This window comes from Mustela nigripes, chromosome 11 (genome assembly GCF_022355385.1).
Source record: "Mustela nigripes isolate SB6536 chromosome 11, MUSNIG.SB6536, whole genome shotgun sequence".
NCBI lineage: Eukaryota > Metazoa > Chordata > Mammalia > Carnivora > Mustelidae > Mustela > Mustela nigripes.
This window is the reverse complement of record NC_081567.1, coordinates 37,800,953-37,819,000: the sequence shown is the minus strand read 5'-3', so window position 1 is coordinate 37,819,000 and position 18,048 is coordinate 37,800,953. Positions and strand designations below refer to the sequence as shown.

The 18,048-nt window shown below is 57.9% G+C and overlaps 1 protein-coding gene across 2 annotated transcripts in view; it reads right to left on the bottom strand.

The window, feature by feature from the left end:
• Positions 1 to 6,248: 6,248 nt before the first annotated feature.
• The window catches only part of HAGH (hydroxyacylglutathione hydrolase), an 18,368-nt gene continuing 6,568 nt past the window's right edge, over positions 6,249 to 18,048 (bottom strand). The window contains exons 5-10 of one of the 2 annotated variants that reach the window (XM_059415708.1): positions 16,036 to 16,153; positions 15,270 to 15,378; positions 13,457 to 13,560; positions 13,126 to 13,227; positions 6,904 to 6,983; positions 6,249 to 6,438 (exon numbers count right to left, since the gene is read on the bottom strand). In XM_059415708.1, the coding sequence (XP_059271691.1) occupies positions 6,339 to 6,438; positions 6,904 to 6,983; positions 13,126 to 13,227; positions 13,457 to 13,560; positions 15,270 to 15,378; positions 16,036 to 16,153 (613 nt within the window). In that variant the 3' untranslated portion in view covers positions 6,249 to 6,338. Of the gene's footprint in view, positions 6,439 to 6,903; positions 6,984 to 7,789; positions 7,822 to 7,924; positions 8,049 to 13,125; positions 13,228 to 13,456; positions 13,561 to 15,269; positions 15,379 to 16,035; positions 16,154 to 18,048 lie in introns of those variants that run through there. The other variant, XM_059415709.1, reaches the window with a different exon arrangement.

Below are 18,048 nucleotides of genomic sequence, written 5' to 3'. Positions count from 1 at the left end.
GGGGGGCTTCACCTACAGCTGCTGGTGTTGGCGTCTACGGGAGGGACGTTGGGAGCCAAGGAACGAGGGCACCTCTGGCAAGAGGACTGGGCTAGGGAGAGGCTCTCTAGGGCCTCCAGGAGGAAGCAGCTCGGTGGCCCAGAGCAGCTGGGGTCTGACTCCTGGCCTCCAGCACCGGCTCGCGGGTGCTTGTTCCTGTGCGGGGAGGAGGGTGGCGCCGTCCCTGGTGACATGTGTTCTGTGTCGGCTGGTGTGACAGTCGGTTTGTCAGCCTCTTGATCTTTCCAAAGAACTAACTTTGGGGTTTTTTTTCTATTTTGCTGATTTTCCTTTTTCTTCTGCTTCCTTTGTGTTTTGTTTGCTCTCTTCTCTAGCTTTTTAACTAGAAGCCTCTCCTCCTGCTGTGCAGATGCGTGTCCCACACACGTCGGTGTGCTTTCCATGTCCACTTTCTCTGTCCTGCTTCAGGCGCAGGCGGGTCCTCACGCAGGGGCCGTGCTGGTTGTCTCTGTGGTCGTCTCTAGTGTGTGCTGGAGCACACGCCGCATCCACGGCTCTGACCGCGTGCTGTCCTGTCCGGACCGCTGTTCTTTCTGGAGGCGGAGGCGGCCAGACCTCACGCTGCTGTCAGGAACTCATTCCACTCCAGCAAGCCGACACACTCCCTTTGCTCTGTTAGAACTCACTGTGACTGGTTTTGTGGCTCACCGCAGGTCTGGGCTGGAGAATGCACGCGGGCGGCCTGTTCTGAGCACAGGCGGGTTCCGGGGGTGAGTGCATGCTCTGCGCCTTTGGCGTCCTGGGTGATGGGTCCTCCAGGCCATCTACCGCTCCAGGAGAACGTCAGCCTCCGGGTCTCACGGTGCCTGGCGGCTCAGTCAATGAGGCGTCCAATTCATGGTTTCGGCTCAGGTTGTGATCTCGGGGACGTAAGATTGAGTCCCGCCCTGGTCTTCACGCTCTGGGGGGAGTCTGCACCCCTCCCCCAATGTGCTCGCTTGCTCTCTCAATTTTTTTATTTTTACAGATTTTATTTATTTGACAGAGAGAAATCACAAGTAGGCAGAGAGGCAGTTTGTGCGGGGAGGCCCCCCCTGGGCAGAGAGCCTGATACGGGGCTCAATCCTAGGACCCCAAGATCATGACCTGAGCCAAAGACAGAGGCTCTAACCCACTGAGCCACCCAGGCACCCTTCAAATCTTTAATTTCTTTAATTAAAAAAAAAAAAGTCTCCAATTCTTGTTATGTAACCTATTTTCCACTCAGTCTCTGAATTACATAATTACTTAGAGGGCCTAGTGTACAGCCGTGTTCTTCCGCAAGGCCCCCCTACCCCTGTTCAGACACAACCATTCCTCGCTCTGACAGAGCCTGTCATGTCAGGGTGAACTTATGAACGTGAGCTGAAAAAATGAGAAACCGCTCTGGGCCAGGGAAGGAGGAGAAAAATCACAGCGCCCTGCCTCCTCGCCCCCACCACACCCCTGCAGCTGGCCACAGTGGGACCCAGATGGGCTTGAGCCTGTGCGGAGTCCTGGGGGCACACAGTGCAGCCCTGCACCAGCCTGTCCTAGACCCCCCCGGGAGCCGCCGCCTCCCAGGCCTCTCTGCTGCTCCGACGTGGGATCGGCGTCCGTAGAAGGTGGTGGACCCAGAGAAGCCTTCTATGGGTCTGCAAAAGGTTTGGGATTACTAGGGGTGCGGGGGTACCCTTGGCTCACTGCTGTGACCCTCACTCATAAACAGGACATTCTGAGCGATTTCCTAGTGACACAGGAGCGGGCCCCACGGGGCCAGCATGTGACCCGGAGTGGACGGACCCCGCCCCGCCCAGGAAGACAGGACACAGGCCCGAGGGAGACGCTTTCCAAGAAAACCCCTCTGAAGGCAGCAGGGTCAGGAGTCCGGAGCAAGAGTGGCCAACGCCCAGTCTCTGCACTCGTGCCCGATGGGACAGCGGCCCGCGGCCAGGAGGACACGAGGGAGAGAAACCAGTGGAGCCCCCTTGGCCGCCCTCCGCGCCCCATGCCGGCCGCGCAGGCAAGTCTGCGGCGTGACTGCCCTTGTGGAGACGACAGCCGGAGGAGCGCAGACAGGAGGGACGCCCGGTCCGTCGGGAAACATGCGGTTGGACCTCTGGCTTGCGGGTTCGAGCCTCGCGCTAGGTGTGGAGATGACTTCAGATCTTCTTTAAAAAGGAAAAAACCCTGGGAAGAAAGGCGCCTCCCCAAGTGGCTTCAGCTGCTGAAAACCTCAGGTTCGCGCTCGAATTCCCCTTCCTCAGACTCACAAAGCCCAAGCGCCCTAGTCCCTTCCATGTCTGCTGGCAGCGGGCTCGCGCGAGGAGGCGTCCGGCCTGGCCGGCCATGGGAGGCCCGAGCAGTGGCTCGCCAGGAGCGGAACCGCGGGCAGCCCGCTAAGGAGACCGTGTGAGGAGACCCCGTTCCCGTCCGGGGTGACTTCTGGCCACACTTGTATGTCCCCCGCAGGCCTCCCCCACACACTGGCCACCTCCCAGGGTATGTTTCTGGCCTGGACCTACCCTGACCCTCCTCTGCCCACTGCCCCTGACCCTGGGAAGCTTCACGGACACCTCGGCCTCCTGCTGCCCAAACCCAGCCTCACAGGCGTTCTCTGAGCTCCTTTCTGTCTCTCTGCGACCCTGCACTCACGGTACAGATCCCTGGGGCAGGGTTGGGCTTTCACTCCACTCACGGGCACCCCTCCTCCTGTCCAGCAGCTCACCACAGCCCTCGGAAAACTGCCTGTCAAGGCCCGCTCCGCCTGCCGGCTCCCAGCTTCACGTGAGCGCCAAGGTCCTCCTGTGTCCTGTCCACTGCTCCTCAAGGCTCAGCCACAGCTGTGCCCCAGGGCCTTGGCACTTGCTTTTCTCTCTAGGTATCTGCAAGGCTCACTGCTATGAGCCTTCACTCGTTCACGGCACCACCTCAGCGAGGCCTGCCCAGCCACGACACTGGCTGCTCTTTGCCCGGTTTTCTCCCGTGCTTCCTCCTGACTTGGCTGCCAGGTCCCTCCATCAGGACAGAAGCTCCCCAAGGACAGAGGCTCCTGTTCACATCGAACCCCCAGAGCAGCTCAGCTTCTGCCCAGCAGCCACGCTCAGGTCTGTGAAACCCAGAGGTGGGGACGAAGGCTGTGGGCCTGCTTGCCTCTCCGCAGTGTGCGAAACCCGGGGAGCGAAGTCCCAGCAGTGGGACCACAGAAGGTTCACGGGGGAAACAGAGCTCAGGTGGGAGGAGCAGGTTCCTGGGGAGCGAGGCTGATGGCACTTCGCTGCGCTCCTGATACTGGCCTGACTGAAAAACACACCATTTATGTCCACAGCAGCCAAACTGTGGAAAGCCTAGATGTCCATCGACAGACGAATGGCTGAAGATGTGGTGTCTGTGTACACACGGACGGACGGACACACACACACCAGAGTATTACGTACCCACCGAAGAAACTAAACAAAACAAAACCCCAAAATCTTGCCATTTGCACCGACGTGGATGGAACTAGAGGGTATGACGCTGAGTGGAGTAAGTCAGTCAGAGAAAGTTCTCACGCAGTCTCCCTGAGAGGAGGAACTCGAGCAACAAGATGGGCTCGTGGGGCGGGGAGGGGAAAGTGAAGACGAAACCGTAAGAGACTCTTCATCTCAGGAAACCAGCGGAGGGTTGCTGGAGGAGAGGGGGTGGGGGGTTGTAGGGGCGGACGTCAGGGGTGGACGTCAGGGAGGGTGTGTGCCATGGGGAGTGCAGAGTTGCATGAGACGGATGACTCACACACCTGTGCCCCTGGGCCAAATAACACATTCTATGTTAACCATGATAATAAAAAGACGCCACTTACGACCGTGTCAAAGGCTGGAATACCAGGGACGGGATGATCCCAGAGAGCTGGCCTCCAGGGAGTGTCCCCACGGGGAAGGCATCTGCTGTCCGGTGGTCTGTCTGCCCTTTCCCTGGTTCGGGCAGGGGGCCTCCGAGTACTTGGAACTCCCCACAGGGTGCGTGGCAGGGAGAACATGGTTCACAGGCACCCTGCCACACCAGGGTCGACACAAGGGGGACGGTCACATCGCATACAGGGCCAGTGATCCCAGGGACGATGCAGTGACACTGCATAGCCCCTTGACACAAGCTCAGACATGCCAGGAAGGTGACCCTCTTGTGGTTTACAGAGCGTGCGGCTCAGCACCCTGGGACCCCCAGACCTTGCCTGGGGGTCCTGCTTTGTACCCTTCTCGGTGTTCCAGGAGCTGTCCTGTGAGTGCCTGAGTGAGCGGGGTCGGTGCGGGCATCCGACAGGGTGGCCAGGAGGCCGCGGGGACTCCCCAGTGTGGACCTGTGCAGCCGAGCCACGCCACGCTGCCCCCCAGGGAAGCCCAGGCTGGTTGCTGCTGCCAGAAGCCAGGGCAGTCTGCGGGGACCGACCCCTTCGGCTGCAGGGCCGCACAGACCAGGGAACATAGCAGCAGAGTTGGGTTTCCCAACACAGAGAGCCGTGGGCACTGTGATGCTGGATGAGCAGCGTGTTGGTCACAGCAAGTCCAGAAACCCAGTGCGTCACAGCGTCATTCCCATCCGGCTCTAGCCATAAACATCTACTGTTTATAACAGTAAATTGCAAATGGCCAAGACTCTCCTGAAGGACAAAGCTGGGCTCTGTCCCTTCCCAGAAACGGAGAATGACCCCGTGGCTGTAGGAACACCAGCTGTGGGGCCGTGGGACAGGTCTGGAGCCCTGCGCACTGCTCCCCCGGGGCCCGTACTGCACGCCAGCAAGAGGGACAGATGCCTGGGCCCCCACCCCAGGGGGCAGACTGCTGGCCACCAGCGTGACTGCATCTTCCCAGGAACCACGGATCCAAGGGACAGAAGCGCACACACAACTCCAGGGGCACGGACAGGAAGGCAGCAGAGGAGGGACAGGTGACCTCATACCACGCACTCGACCACAGTTCGGGATTTCTTCAATGGGACGCCAGAGCACGAGGCCAGCAGCCACCTGGGGAACGACTGCCTACACGCGTGGCGGGAAACAAGGGCCCTGTGTGCCCCGGGAGGAGCAGAGCCCAGGAGAGATGTGGGGGCCCCTGAGCAAAGCGGCGGCCAGGGGAGGAAACCTGAGTGGCCCGTACACACACGGAAAAGGACCCAGCCTCCCTGGGCGGCAGTGGGGCAGCCCTACGGCGGTTTGCACAAGGGTGCGGCGGGCATGGCTCTCAATTCCAGTTGGGCCAGAACCTTCCCCCGAGTCAAAATGCCCATGGCCAGCACGCAGTGTGGGCACGAGAGTGTGTCAGAGCCACACGTCACAGACCCAGGACCGCAGTCACAGGTCTGGCCCCACAGGCAGCCCAGCTGCAGGCCCAGAGCCCATGGGGGCGGCCCAGCAGGACCCCCTCACCAAGGATGACATGTGTGAAGGGAAACTGCTACTGTTCTGGGCTCTGGGGGGAGAGAGCCGTGGCCCATAGAGGCTGGGTGAAGTGGCATGATTTACTCACTGACATTTCCACGTGTAGCTGGGAGCACAGGGACTAAGAGCAGGGGAACTGTGCGGGATGCCAGCGGGAGGGGGAACACACACCGGGGGACACTGGCAGGGCCCACCACCACGGGTCCACCCCCACGGGTCCACCCCGGATGTGCACACGCCAGCATGGACGGGTGCGGCCAAGCAGCACCGTGACGCGGCCCGAGACGCCCAGGCTACTTCAGAGCTGTACAATGAAACATCTAGAAGGTCCTATGCAAACCCTGCTCCGCGACATCACAAGGGCCTCTGGCTCCACTTAGGGGTCACCATCTTTGGACAGGAAGGACTCTGCCTCCCAGCCATGCAGCACCATGGCCCACCCAGGACCTGACACACAACCTTAGCGGCCAAGGACGTCTAGGGAGAGTGGCAACAGACCACCTCGGCTGGAGGAAAGCCCTGGGCACGGTTCTTCCCCACAGATCCAACCCAAAAGGACACCATCTGGAACTGAGGAAGACCTCGAGATGCAGAAACGAGGCGGCTGGAAACAGCCCTCCCTGCCCACCCTGTGCCCAGGGTCTGGCCGCACCCTGAGCCTCGTCCGCGTATCCCAGGCCACGGCCAGGCGTGCACAGTCTGCCAGCAGCGTCCGGGAGCACCTGCACGACTTCCCTGGTAACTGCGTGCTAGAACACTGGAGACGAAAGCGAAGGCTCTGAAGTTAATTTAAATTAAACCAAGACTGGATTTCCTGTACTCCCGGCAAGAAATTTATCTAAAACATCTGAATACCCAAATGTGCTTGAGGGGGGCAGCGGCCAGGGGCGCCCCAAACCCCACGGCCTCCTCAGTCCCGGGGCACCTTGAAGTGGTCCTTCTCTTTGCGGATGGCTCTCATGGTGGTCACGGGCTCCATCTCCCCAGCATGCTGCTGCACCGTCTTCTCCCTGCGGAGGCCGAACACCAGGCTGCACGCCGCGCTCCCCTGCCCCCCACGCCCCCACAGGGTGCCAGGGACCGGAAGAGCCAGCGCAAGTTGGGACACGCTTAAAAAATGAGATGCTACAGCAGCAGCCAGCTCGCGTGTTCCTAACCATGGGGTCGTGCTATGCCGGCCGAGCCGTCCTGCCAGCGACCTGGACAGCGGGGACACTGACCCCCCACTGGCGTCCGGCAGGCCCAGGTGGCAGCTCCCTGAGACCCCGGCCCCCACCAGGGACTGTACCTCATCTGCCTATGGATCCAGACTCCAGGATCAGAAAGGACCCCAAACCCTCGCCAGGGCCCAAGCACCCCCTTCTGAGAAAAGGGCCCGCGCCCAAGGACGCGCTCTACTTGATGCAGAGTTTGGGGCAGCCTCTGGCACGCAGAGCGGCTGGGCAGGGGCACGGGCATCCCCGGAGCACCCTCACCTCACTCTCATGAACGGGTTGTAGGTGAACTCCTCGGCGATGGTGGATGGCACTGTGGGCTCACCGACGCTATACTTCTCCTGCAGGGGACAGAGGCCGCTGTGATGCAGGGACTTGCGAAGGCACATCTCCGTACCTTCAAACGTCGTCCAGCTCCGAAGGCAAAGGGAGTGGAGGCGGGGGGTCAGTGTGAGGACAGGTCCGTCCTGCTGTGGACACCCGAGCGTCCCGGCTGCCGCCACCAACCTGTGCCTCCTCCCCCTGCTGTCTTGGAGCCAATCTTGGAACTCTTCTCATTAACACGAAGTCTGTTTTATGGGAGAACAGCCCGCAGCAACACAGACAACGCCGTGCCCCGGGTCCCCGCCCTGGAAGGTGGGGAGCGCCTCTCGTGGGGCGTTTGGCAGGGTGTCCCCTCCATGGGCCCCACAAAGACCCAGGAAGAGCTGTTTGCCAGGCAGCTTGGCAAATGGAAAATTAAAGCAAAAATTGTGCTTTGGAAAGATCCACGAAACTGACACGAACAGTGAAGGACAGGAGCACGGATCACCGATGCCAGGAAGAGGCGGCGCTGCGGTCGCGCCAGCAGTCAGCGTGGGGCTGACACTGCTCTGAAAGCAAAGCCTCGATGATAAGACTTAAAGGAAACAAAGGAGAGAAATTCTGACCTTGGGAAAGGCAAGTATTTCTTAGAAGAGGTATGAACCATAAAAGAACTTAATATGCTGGACTTTATCAGAATTAAAAATCCTTATTCTTCAGGGCGCCTGGGTGGCTCAGTGGGTTGCGCTGCTGCCTTCGGCTCGGGTCATGATCTCAGGGTCCTGGGATTGAGTTCCACGTCGGGCTCTCTGCTCAGCAGGGAGCCTGCTTCCTCCTCTCTCTCTGCCTGCCTCTCTGCCTACTTGTGATCTCTCTCTGTCAAATAAATAAAATCTTTAAAAAAAAATCCTTATTCTTCAAAATACGTTGTTAATAAAAAGCAAGTCACAGGGAAATACACATCAAAACCACGGCATACCAGTCAGAACGGCTACAATTAACCAGTCAGGGACCGACACGGTGCGGAGAAAGGGGAGCCTCCTACACTGCAGGTGGGAACGCAAGCTGGTGTGGCCACTCTGGAAAACAGCACGGAGCTTCCTCTGAAAGTTGAAAATAGAGTTGCCTTACGGCCCAGCAATTGCACTACTGGGTATTTACCCTAAAGATACAAACGTAGTGACCCGAATGTGTATAAGAGCAACGTCCACAACAGCCAAACTATGGAGAGAACCTACATGTCCACCCACAGATGCGTGGATAGAGAAGATGTGGTTCATATATACAATGGAATACTATGCAGCCATCAAAAGAAAGGAAATCTTGCCATTTGTGACAATGTGGATGGAACTAGAAGGGATTATGCTAAGTGAAGTAAGTCAGTCAGAGAAAGACAACTATCATATGAGCTCTCTGATAGGAGGAAGTTGAGATCCAGGCAGTGGGGCCGTGGAGGGAAGGGAGGGAAAATATGAGACAAGATGGGATCGGGAGGGAGACAAACCGTGAGACTCTTAAATCTCACAAAACAAACTGAGGGTTGCCGGGGGGAGGGGGGGTAGGGAGAGGGTGGTGGGGTTATGGACACTGGGGAGGGTATGTGCTACAGTGAGTGCTGTGAAGTGTGTCAACCTGGAGATTCACAGACCTGTACCCCTGGGGCTAATAATAGATTATATGTTAATTTAAAAAATTAAAAAAAGATAAAATTAAAATTTAAAAGCAAGCCATAGAGTGGGAGAAACTATCTGACAAACTTACCAAAAAAAAGAGAGAGAAATTCTCTTACCTAAATAAGATGATCCAATTTTTTAAATGGCCAAAAGACTTGAACAAACCCTTCACAAAATGGCCAATGGCACATAAAAAGACGTTCAACATTATTAGATACTAGGGAGATACAAATTAAAACCACAACGTTGGGGCGCCTGGGTGGCTCAGTGGGTTGAGTCTCTGCCTTCAGCTCAGGTCATGATCCCAGGGTCCTGGGAATCGAGCCCCGCATCGGGCTCTCTGCTCAGCGGGGGGCCTGCTCCCCCGCCCCCGCCTGCCTCTCTGCCCACTGGTGATCTGTCTGTCAAATAGATAAATAAAATCTTTAAAAGTAATTACAGCGTGACTCCACTACGTACATCCAAATGACGAACACCAGAAGAACGACGAGGAGCAGTACTGGGGGGGACATAGGACAGCTCAGAGCCTCCACTTCGCCAGGAGAAACATATAACAAGCACCGTTCCGGGAGACGACCGGGCTGTCTCTCCCCCAGTCAGACACGTGCTGGTGCCCGCGGCTGCTTCATGCCCGGTGTCTCCCCGAGAGCCGTGAAAAGGTGCACGGCCCAAGGAAGGGTGCCCGGCGGCCTCTGAGCAAACGTGACAGGCGTCCCGAGCACACAGCAGGTGCCACCGGGCAGCGAAAAGCAACAAGCCGCGGGCGGGCACCCCAACGCGAGTACGTCCCCCGCCACTCCGAGCCGGAGAAGATGCGCGGGGACACGGCGGAGGCTCCCCTGGCTGCAGCTCTGCTGACGTGAGCTGAGGTCCAGGGCATGCGACGCGGCAGGGGTCGTCGGAGCCGCCGCAGAGAACATGACGGGAGTGTCCTCTGCCTTAACTGCACCGGCAGTCTGTCCCCTGGTGTGTGTGTCTGTCTGAGCTCACTCAGCCATTCACTTGATGCAGCTTGTTACTCGTGAACAAAGCGGACGCGTAAGAAGACCAGAATGAAAATTCTGCCACTTAACCCGAAAACCTTGACAAAATGGGCAAATTCCTTGAAAGACACAAGTTGCTAACAAAACTGACTCAAGAAGATGTAAAAATCTGACAGCCCTACATAAAGGCATTAATTTGTAACAACAACAAAAAGATTTTTGCACAGAAAAGCGTCCATGTCCTGGCGGCCTCCCTGGCGAATGCAACACTCGGGGAGCAGACGGTGTCGCAGAGAAACTTCTGCCAAACGGGAATAAACACATTTTCAGTCGTTTCCTGAGGCCAGTGTCACCCTGACACTAAGACCCAAGGCATCCCAAGATGACAAAACAACAGACCAGCCCCTGGTGGGGACCCAGAAGAGGCTAGAGCAGTGACACAGAGCACGGCCAAGGGCCGGGAAGCGCAGGGGACCCCAGCCCGCCCCCAGTGCACCGCAGAACACGGGGGACAGTCATGTAACATGAAGACAGGAATCCGTTCACAAAATTCCACGCCCACTCGTGGTAAAAACTCTCAGAAGACCAGGAATACACTTGAGTTCGTATCAACCTAAGAACATTTACAAAAACCCACAGCTACCGTCACACCTAACGGGTAAAGACGAAAAGCTTTCCCCGGAGCCTGGGAACGAGGCAGGGATGTCCGCAGTTGCTGCTTTTCTAACGTCCGCGGGACGCTGGCCAGGGTTGTGGCCCAGACAAATCAATAAAAGGCACACAGATGGCAAAGGAAGGAGTAAAATGATCTCTGTGTGTTGGGGACGTGACTGTGCATGCACTCAGGAGTCTACAGAAAAGACCCCGGAAAAAGGGAGCTGAGTGAGGTCCGGCAGATACAAGATCGCGATGCAAAAGTCATCTGTATCTCTCAAGCCTTCAGCAAATAATTGCTTCCAATAAAACTCAAAAACATAAATTTCTTAAGGATACATTTAACGATATGTACAATTTCCATAACAATGAAAATTACAAAATACTGCTGAGAAAAACTACTGAGCTTGATAAACGGAAAGCGATAGCACAGTCACGGAAAAACTCAGTATGGTTACGACCTCAATTCCCTCCAAATCCTTTGTTACAACACAGTGCTAATCCAAAGCTGACTTTTTTGGTAAAAATTAACAAGACAATCCTAAAGTTTATATGGTATATGGAAATGGAAAGCACTTAGAAGAGCCAGAACTGGGGCGCCTGGATGGGTGAGTTGTTAAGCGTCTGCCTTCGGCTCAGGTCATGATCCTGGAGTCCCTGGATCAAGTACCACATCAGGCTCTCTGCTCAGCGGAAAGCCTGCTTCTCTCTCTCTGACCCTCCCCCTTCTCATGCTTTCTCTCTCTCTCTCTCAAGTAAGTAACTAAAAATCTTAAAAAAAAAAAAAAAAAAGAGCCAAAACCAATTTTAGGAAAGTCTACAATTAGGGGATGTACACAGCCCGACCCTAGACTTGCCACAGGCTTCGGAAATCAGGCCCGTTTGCTGCCAGCGGAGAAGTGCCACAGGCTAGGGCACAGACAGGAGCGTGTGGAAGTGACTCGTGCCCACACCGTCCATTTCACTGGGCAAAGGGGCCACGGCAGTCCCACGAGGAAAAGACACTGTTTCCAACAAATGGTACTGAGCGGCTGAATGTGAATTAAAACAGAAAAAGGCCCTTCTACCCTTACCTCAGACCGAACACAATCTGTGAGGCACCATGGACCGACACAGAAATCCGGATAAACATAAAAGCCTGGGCGGCTCAGTCGTTGAGTGTCTGCCTTCAAGTCAGGTCCTGATCCCGGGGTCCTGGGATCGAACCCCGCATCGGGCTCCCTGCTCAGTGGGGAACCTGCTTCTCCCTCTCCCACTGTGTCTCTCTGTCATAAATAAATAAAATCTTTATAAAAATAAAAGCTAAAACCATTAAACTTTCAGGAGAAAACGTAGCAGGGGGCGTGCATAGATTTCTTAGGACACAAAAACTGTAAAAGAAAATACTAATAAGCATCTTCACCAAAAGTATGTATAAATTTGTATTCTCAAAAAGACACTGTTAAGGAAAAAGGGGGGGAAGCCATAAAAACAGGAAGGAAGTATTTGAGAGAGATTCCTGATGAAAGACCCATTTCCAGAACACACAAGGACTCCCCGCAACCAGGAAGACAGCCCGACATTTTTCATGGACAGACATTCGAACACGCACCACAGAAGACGAGCTGGGAGCGGCCACGAGCCTGTGAGAGATGGAGCTCATCAGCCATTGGAGAAAGGAACATTTTAGGAAACATGAGGAGATACCAGCGCGCACCATGCGGAAGGGCTCACACGTCAGGCCACACGGCGCATGGCACGTGGCAGTCACACGGTGCTGCCAACCGGAAGCTGCCTGGGATCTTCCTCAGAGCGAACCCCGCAGGGACTGTGCCCGCGCCCGCGAGCAGCGGACACCTGTGTCACCCCCGCGGCGGCTGCGCACCGTCAGCCAGAGCGCCCCGGCCCAGGGCTGACCGGACCCCGCGGCACCATCACAGCAACTGCGGCCCGATGTGCCAAGCACAAAGAGCCCCGTGACCCGCATTCTAGGGCTGTGTGTGCAGGAGACTCCGCGACTGGGGTCTGCAGCGGGGGATGCAGGGGGCGCACTGGGGTCGCACCAGGCGGCGGCATCAGGAGTCTCACAGCTGTCCCACTCGCCCGGGGCGGGTGCGTCCCACTGAGCGAGAACGATCCTCCACAAAGATGAGCTTCCTCCATGCGGCAGCTCGGCGCGGGCAGCAGCCAGGGTGGAGGCACCAGGCTGCCTCAGCCACGAAGCCACAGAGCACTGCGCGGCACCCGCACCCAGGCTCCGGCATCTGGGGAAGCCTCCCCCGTGCCGACAGCTGACTCCTGTGGCGTCTCAGTCCTCCCAGGGGCATTTCCCACACGCAGGCCCCAAACTGGGGAAGATGCAGGCGTTTTATTCAACGCCAGAGCTCCGAGACAGCCATGGTCTCGGGACGGAGCAGGAGGCACTGCCATGAGGCCCCCAGTGCCCCCTCTCAGGGACGGACAGCCCCGCCACCAGCCCGGCCACCGGCCAAGGGCGAGAAGCCAGCCCCGCCCTGCAGAAAGAAAGGCCTTTCAGACCAGCAGCCCCGGGGCCGGGTCCCGCTGCAGCCTGCACGGCCTGGGAGGCTGCCCAGCTAACTCGCCGTCCTCCTGGCGAGGCACATGTCGGGGCCCCGCAGCGCCAGCCTCCCTGAGGCATCTATGAAAATGCAGGATCCCAGGCCCAGGCCCAACCCTGGGCCCCTGGGTCAGCGAGGATCCCAACGACACGGCAGGGGCTTCCTCGCTAGCTCCAGCCAGGCGGGGAGGAGCCCCTCGTGCCTACACACGAGACGGAGCCCCGAGCGCGGCGGCGCAGACGCCCCGAACTCCTGGGAGCCCCGTCCTGGTCCCTGCCCGGCACACGCAGCCCTGCGGCGCGCCCCGCTCACCTTGGCCCAGACCAGCTTCTCCTGAACGGCGGGGTTGTTGGGTTCCACGTGGCGCGCGAACTTGAGGTTGTTGATGGTGTACTCGTGGCCACAGTACACTCTCTGAGGAAGACACCAACCTCTGAGCTCCGAGTCCCCAGGATGTGCCCTCAGGCCCCTCGGAGACGGGCTCGTGGGGCTCCAGGCGAGGACCCGTTAGCGACTCAGCACACACACTGCCTGCGTGTGTGTCCCACGACAATAAAAACACCTTACAGAAAAGCCTTACTTCCAGAGGAAGCGGCCCGCCCGCCCGCTCTCGGCAGGCCCGCTCTCGGCAGGTGCTGCCTACCGTGTCGGGAGGGAGCCGGCCCAGGACCTCGAGCAGGGCTCTGTACATCTCATCCGCTGTCCCCTCGTAGAACTTCCCACAGCCGGCCACAAACAAGGTGTCACCTGAGAAACGGCACAGCCAAGGACCAGTGGGGGGCCGCCAACAGGCAGCGACAAGAAACCCTGACCCCCAGCTCTCGGCTCCCAGCCCCCAAGTCTCACTAACTGGTTCCACCAGCACCCCCCAAACAGCTGCTGAAGCCCACTCCTTCCTTCACTGCCCCTCCGTCAGTCCTGGCCCCGAGACCCCCAAACCAGCCCTTGTTCCCACCGGCCCAGCAGCCGTCCCAGGCCCACCTCCCTCTGTCTCCTCTCGCCCTTGGTGGCCAGTGCCAGCCTGGAGAAGCCCCTGAGCTCACCAGCCACCACCTTGGTCCTCACCACACAGGCCCCCTTCCTGCCTCCGGCCTTGGGAGGGCCTTCCCGTCCCCAATACCCACCCAGCCTCCGCTGCTTCCTTGAGGAAGTGCCCGGACTGCTCTGTTTTGCAGGCCCCAGGCACAGGGAGTCCCTCCACCATCTCTGGCCAGGCCTCTGCCCAGGGAGCCTGAGCCACAACCCAGGACCACAGGGTTGTCATGGGGCCCCCGGCGAGGGCGGTACTGCACTGCTCCCAGGGGACAACAGGACAGCCTAGTGGGGGTGGGACTGGGACTGTGTCCCTGAACAAGCCCTACACGTAGGGGAAGCCTGAGACCCAGTGAGAAGTCCACGAGACCCCAGAGGAGGCTGGGGCACAACAGGCACAGGAGATTTTGAGGTCGGGCCCTCCCTCCAGGGGAGCAGCCCCCTATTCCCACACCTGCCTCCAGGGCCTCGCTGGACATCCTGGTTCCCACACTTCAGTCCTTGCCTCAGGCTGGCAGAGGCCAGAGCCTCAGCACCGAGGACGTTACTGACCCATCCATACCCTGCGCCCTGCCAGCCTCTGTCCATGGAGGAGGGGCACCGGGCGCAGGGCCTGGGCTCAGCACACAGCCCCACCTTCCACAGCAGGCACATGGCTTCCCGTGTCTGCAGTCCCCAGGGACCCACCTCACTCCCAGGTCCTGACACCCCCACACCCCCGCAGCGGTGATGGGTACAGGTGCAGCAGCGGTGACGGGTACAGGTGCAACACCGGCTGCCCATGGCCACTCGGGGGCCTTCGCACTTGCTGTTCCCGCAGGTGGCGCTGGGGGCCGGTTCCACGGCCACACACACCAGTGGGTGAGGCCGAGCGAGCCCGGGGTCCCCGGGGTCCCACAGCACGAACTGGGAGTCGGCTCAGGGCGTGCACCTGCTGCAACTATACTGGGGACACTGAAAACAACCGGTCTTTAAGATGAGCTTTGGTGTGGGGTGCCATCGGGGTCACAAGGCAGCAGAGGCACCCCCTACTGGCACCGGGGAGCCTGCAGGCCGCAGTGGCTGGTCACCGAGTCCCACGTGTGCCCGTCCCACTGCGGAGCCGCTCCAGGAACCCCGTGGCACTTCCCAACTGGCTCCCGCTGCAGTGACTTCATGACAGGAACATAAGCTCCTGCAAGACTCAGAGCTTAGCCCTTGGCACTGGCTGAGAACCGTCAGGAGTCAGAGGGGCTTCTGGGCCTGGGCAGACAGTGCTCCTGTCCGCGGGAGGCGTCCCATCTCTATCTAAGGGCCGTGGCTCCCCCACCTCACCCCCACGCCCCGCAGGAGCCTGGCTGCAGACCCGGACCCAGACCCTGACCCGGCGGAGCACCGAGGGTCTCCGGAGACCTCCCTGGCCCGGCGTGAGCCCGCACACTCACCTGTGAACACCGCAGGCGGCTCGGAGCTGCTGGGCTTGTTCACGAAGTAGCAGATGTGTCCAGATGTGTGGCACGGCGTGGACAGGCACTTGACGTGGAGAGACCCCACCTGGAGCAGAGCGGGTGCTGGCGCTTCCTCCCTGCACAGGGCGGGCTGCCCAGGGCTTGCAGCCGGTGGACCCCCGCCCCAGCAGCTGACAGGGCCCCGCAGACCTCGGGCCACCAAGCAACAGTGCATCCTGCTGGGGACCCTGGGACAGGGTGCACCCTGGCACCAGCGGGGCCGGAGCGCCGTGATTTACTCCCTCCTCAAAGCCAAGCCAAGTCTGAACCAGCTGTCCTGCTTCTTAAAGACGGTTTCTCTCGGTTTTCCTTCCTGACTCCCACTGCCCCCCAACCCTTCTAAAACGTTCAGGCCCACAAGGACTGAATTCAAGACCAACATCGGTGCAACCTTCCCACGGGTCAGCGGACCAGCCCACTGGTCAGCGGACGAGGACGGCCTCCCAGGCCGCGAGTGCGCTCTGCACATGTGCACCAGGAGCTGTGCGCCTGCGCCCCGCCCCGCCCACCAAGCTCCTGGGGACATCCTCCTGCTGGACCTCACATCAACGGGTCCAGGTGCCCCAACCGTCTCGAGACGGGGCCTGGCGAGGGCACCGTCAGGCCGTCCTCCACCCACCGGGTCCCCGAGTCAGGGAGGGAATGCAGGCGGGGGGTGTCCATGTCCCCACCGCACCGTGCCCTCCGTCGGTGCACTGCTCACCTGCAGTGTGGACAGGTGTGTGACCTTGTGAGTCAGGGCCCCGATCCGGTCGTCACCCCCGCACACCTTCAACCCAGGCGCCAGCTTGACCAGCTTCTCGTTTCCGCCGGCATGATCCCTGGAGGCGGGAAAGGAGACCTGGGCTTTTGTTGATGGAACCAGACCTGCTTGCTCTTAAACCCCCCAGCACAAGGCTTCTCCCTGGTTATGTCTCAGCAGAAACTCATCTCCCAACACAGGAAACTGGCTTGTCATTTGGCGGTACTGATGAGAACATTCTCAGATGTGCCATTCCCGAATGAGGCATTTCTGCACCCCTGCCCCGTAGCCGCGGAAGCTTCTGAAGCAAACACACCAAAGCCCAAACTCTTAGATGATCCCTGTGCCTGGCTCCCAGGCTCCACACACACAAGAGTCACCTGAGGGTCTGTAAGAAGCACCACGGCCTGACTCCCTGCCCCACGTGGTGACGCAGCTGGCCCCTGGTGGCCTGCAGAGCAGGAGTTCTAACAGGATGCTCCCAGGTGGTCCACTTTGGGACCCACTGCCCTGAGCAGGTGGAAGCTGTCTTCTAAAATGGCAATGCCGGGACACCTGGGCGGTTCCGCTGGTTAAGCACCCAACTCTTCATTTCAGCTCAGGTCACAACCTCATGGTGGTGAGATTGTGGAACCTGCTTAAGATTGTCTCTCTCCCTCTTCCTCTGCCCTCCCCCATCTCTCCCTCCCTAAAAATAAATAAATCAGTAATAATAAAATAAAATGGGGGCGCCTGGGTGGCTCAGTCGTTGGGTGTCTGCCTTCGGCTCAGGTCATGATCTCAGGGTCCCGGAGTCGAGCCCCACATAGGACTCAGCAGGGAGCCTGCTTCTCCCTCTCCTGCTCCCCCAGCTGTGTTCCCTCTCTCACATTCTCTCTGCCAAATAAATAAAATCTTTAAAAAAATATTTTTTTAAAATGGCCGTGCCCCACCCAAAAGACCACCAAAAAACTGCTAGAACTGATACACAAATTCAGCAAGGTTGCAGGATAAAAACCAACACTTAGATGGGGCGTCTGGGGGCTCAATGGATTAAAGCCTCTGCCTTCAGCTCAGGTCATGGTCCCAGAGTCCTGGGATCGAGCCCCGCATCGGGCTTTCTGCTCAGCGGGGGGCCTGCTTCCTCCTCTCTCTCTGCCTGCCTCTCTGCCTACTTGTGATCTCTGTCAAATAAGTAAATAAATAAAATATTTTTAAAAATGCGTAGAAATCTGTTGCACTTCTATGTACTAATAAAGCAGCATTTAGAGAAATTAGGAAAATGATCCCATTTACAATTGCACCAAAAATATACAACACCCAGAACTAAACCTAACCAAAGAGGTGAGAGGACTAGTCTGAAAACTGTGGAACACTGGGAAAGAAGCTGAAGACAGAAAGAAACAAAGACATTCCACTGCGTGCTCATGGACTGGAAGAAAAAACACTGCTAAAATGTCTACTTTCCAAAGCAATCTACCATTCAATGCTACACCCACCAATACTACCCCCATTTTTCACAGAGCTACAACAAAGAACCCTAAAATTTCTAGGGAACCACAAAGGCCCCAAATAGCTACAGTGATCCTGAAAACCAGAAGCAAACAGGCGGCACCAGGATTCCGGACTTCAAGCTCTATCACAAGCTGTGATCATCAAGACAGTGTGGCAGCGGCACAAAAACAGACACACAGATCCATGGAACAGAACAGAGAGCCCAGAAATGACCCATCCAAAAATACGCAACGGGAAAAGGACAGTCTCTTCGACAACTGATGTTGGGAAAATAGGACAGTCAGATGCAGAAGAATGAAACCGGACCACTTTCTTTTTTCTTTTTCTTTTTTTTTTAAAGATTTTATTTATTTATCCGACAGACAGAGATCACAAGTAGGCAGAGAGGCAAGCAGAGAGAGAGGAAGGGATGCAGGCTCCCTGCTGAGCAGAAAGCCCGATGCGATGCGGGGCTCGATCCCAGGACCCTGAGATCATGAC